Source organism: Juglans microcarpa x Juglans regia, chromosome 6S (genome assembly GCF_004785595.1).
Source record: "Juglans microcarpa x Juglans regia isolate MS1-56 chromosome 6S, Jm3101_v1.0, whole genome shotgun sequence".
Taxonomy (NCBI): Eukaryota; Viridiplantae; Streptophyta; class Magnoliopsida; order Fagales; family Juglandaceae; genus Juglans; species Juglans microcarpa x Juglans regia.
Genome location: NC_054605.1, coordinates 18,724,364 through 18,727,544, shown reverse-complemented (window position 1 = coordinate 18,727,544; position 3,181 = coordinate 18,724,364). Strand labels below are relative to the sequence as shown.

General features: G+C 41.0%; 1 protein-coding gene across 1 annotated transcript; it reads left to right on the top strand.

Annotated features, from left to right (window-relative positions):
• The first annotated feature begins 437 nt into the window (after positions 1 to 437).
• On the top strand, positions 438 to 2,395 carry LOC121237549 (protein DETOXIFICATION 49-like). The gene has a single exon (XM_041134338.1). The coding sequence runs from the start codon at positions 557 to 559 to the stop codon at positions 2,180 to 2,182; it is 1,626 nt and encodes a 541-aa protein (XP_040990272.1). The 5' UTR covers positions 438 to 556; the 3' UTR covers positions 2,183 to 2,395.
• Positions 2,396 to 3,181: the final 786 nt, after the last annotated feature.

The following is a 3,181-nucleotide window of genomic DNA, read 5'->3' as shown; positions in this document are numbered from 1 at the left end:
ACCAACCCAAAACGTTATTCATACCTCCGACAAGCTCATAAATTAAATATTTAAGGATAATATTTTCCATAAATAAATATGTCCGCAATTTACTTCTTGAGGTTATAAACTTATTATCTACGTCATATACGAGCCTACCATGGGCCCTTATCATGAATTTGGCCATATCAAGGTTCGGACAAACAAACATGTACATACAAACTCTCTCTCTCTCTCTCTCTCTCTCTCTGGCTTTACGTGTAATTTGGGTTGCAAACTTGCAGGCGCCAACAGTCATATGTGTGGTCGGGTCATAAAAGGACGCTTGAAAAATCGAACTTTAATTTTAAGTTCGATTTTCTCGAACTTTATCTCTTTTTTTTTTTCTTTTTTAATTCTCTCTCTCTCCCCTAAAGGCTAAAAAGGCCGTCCAAAGGACCTGAATTAAATTCCATTCCTGTCCAAGCATTCCAAGAGAACCCCCCCAAACTCACCTTTAAATCCCCAGTACGCACCCCCTTTAAAATTCCCAAGATCTTTCTCGGCTCTCGCTCTCGCTCTCAGAAGGTCCAAAATCATGTGCCAGTTATCTTCCCCTCCTCCGAGTACTTCTGGTGGATGCAATTCAGACCAACCAAACCTCCTTCCCTCAACCAAACCACAAAAGCCTGACATGTTCACCCCTTTGATACCCCAAAACCCAACACTTCAACATCAAAACCAGCATCCCCAGAAAACCCATCTCTCTCTTGCTGTCACCGAAGCCATATGCATATCCAAGATTGTTTTTCCAATGGTACTAACTGGTCTTTTGCTCTACCTCCGCTCCATGGTCTCCATGCTCTTCCTTGGCCATCTCAACGACCTTGCCTTGGCCGGCGGTTCGCTCGCAATCGGATTCGCTAACATCACTGGTTATTCCGTTCTCTCTGGCCTCGCCATGGGAATGGAACCCATTTGTGGCCAGGCCTTTGGAGCCAAAAGATTCAAACTTCTTGGCCTTACTCTGCAAAGAACAGTGATTCTACTTCTGTTTACTTCAATTCCCATATCACTTTTATGGTTCAATATGAAGAAAATTCTGCTCTTTTGTGGTCAGAATGCCGAAATTGCAACCGAAGCTCAGACCTACATTCTCTATTCCCTCCCGGACCTCGCTGCACAATCTCTTCTGCACCCCATTCGAATATATCTACGATCGCAATCCATAACTCTGCCTCTGACATTGTGTGCGGCCTTTTCTATTGTTCTCCACGTTCCCATCAATTACTTTCTTGTTTATGTGCTGAAACTTGGAATCAAAGGCGTTGCCTTAAGCGGCGTCTGGACTAATTTCAATGTGGTAGGATCGCTGATGGTCTATATTGCAATCTCCGGCGTGTACGAGAAAACATGGGGTGGAATTTCCTTCGAGTGCTTCAAAGGATGGAGAGCTCTTTTGAATTTAGCTATTCCTAGCTGCATTTCAGTTTGCCTGGAATGGTGGTGGTACGAAATCATGATTTTACTCTGCGGGCTTTTACTCAATCCCCAAGCGACCGTTGCTTCAATGGGAATTCTGATTCAAACCACGGCTTTGATGTACATTTTCCCATCTTCTTTAAGCTTTGGCGTGTCAACAAGGGTTGGAAACGAACTAGGTGCGAACAATCCAAAGAAAGCAAAACTTGCCGCGAGTGTCGGCCTCTCTTTCAGCTTCGTGTTGGGATTCTCGGCATTGCTTTTTGCTGTAATGGTTAGGAAGATATGGGCAAACATGTTCACCCATGACACTGAGATTATAGCCTTAACATCTATGGTCTTGCCCATTATCGGACTCTGCGAGCTCGGAAACTGTCCACAAACAACAGGTTGCGGTGTTCTTCGAGGAACAGCTCGGCCAAAACTGGGAGCCAATATCAATCTCAGTTGCTTTTATCTTGTGGGAATGCCGGTTGCTGTGTGGTTGAGCTTTTACGCAGGGTTTGATTTCAGAGGACTATGGCTCGGTCTTTTGGCAGCGCAGGGCTCGTGCGTTGTGACCATGTTGTTCGTTTTGGCTCGAACCGATTGGGAGTGTCAAGCCCTGAGAGCCAAGGAGCTTACCAGAGAGATTACCACCACAGATGATAATAACCATGAAGACGAGGGATTAAAGGATAAAACTCAGGACTTTTCCAGTTCATTGGATAAAGTAGAGAGCAGCCATAATTCACTAGTTTGAGTTCTCTATCGAATCCTAGAATTTTTTGTACAAATCTTGAGCCACTCACGACAAGGCACGAGAAGACCCAACATTTTTTACGTTAACATTCACAAGTTACAACATTAATTAGTATAAATAGCATTTTTCTTCCTGTTTTTTTTTTTTTTTTCTCTCTTTCTTTTTCTATATGCGGGATTTTTTTATGTAACTTTTAAATGAAATTTCATTTTCTATAGAGTTTTTGTTCATTTTTCAGTTCAAAATGTCCCTTTTTTTGGCTTATAACGTGGACATGCAGCTTCCCCAATACTAAAATATATTGTCCAAGTTCTGATCTCGAGATGATTACTAGCAGAACAAGAAATTGTAAATAAATCAATAAAAAAAAATGATATACAAGGGTGATAGCTAGCAAACGCCGCTAATGCTTGTTGGGTTAGCTCCACGGTCCACCTGTATGCATTAAAAGAAAAGAGAATTAATATTGTGGGAAACAACAGACCGACCTAGTGTTGTAATTAATATAGTGGCATGGAGCCAAAAGTTTGATCCGGAATGTCAATGCTCCTCAACATGTCCTAGGAGGGAACCTTCAAAAATAAAGATTTTAATGCAATAATAACACGTAGAGATTGCAATATCGTAGCAGAAAGCTACAATAAATAATGATGCCTTACACTTGACTGCTTTAGAACATTCAATAAAAAATTTTAAGAGGGAAGTCTTGGATATGAACTGAAGTAAGGTCCAACTCACGAAAGCATATTGATTGGAATAATTAAAAAAAAAGAAAGAAAGAAAGAAAGAGATATCTACAAATCAAGGAAAATCATCGGCTCTCCCTCCGATCTTCTACAAGGACGTACGGCATTTCTTCAACATCCTTTCATTCTTATTTCTTCCATTGTATTGAGAGGTCGCATGGGAGAATATGAGAAGCTGTAAAATAATTCACCATAGTAGATTTCGTTTCAAAAAAATCTGTGGACATAAATTTTTATACCGAATAATGTAAAT

Bases quoted from the DNA above. Each gene is read 5' to 3' on its own strand.
- LOC121237549 (XM_041134338.1), top strand. From the start codon at position 557: ATGTGCCAGTTATCTTCCCCTCCTCCGAGTACTTCTGGTGGATGCAAT.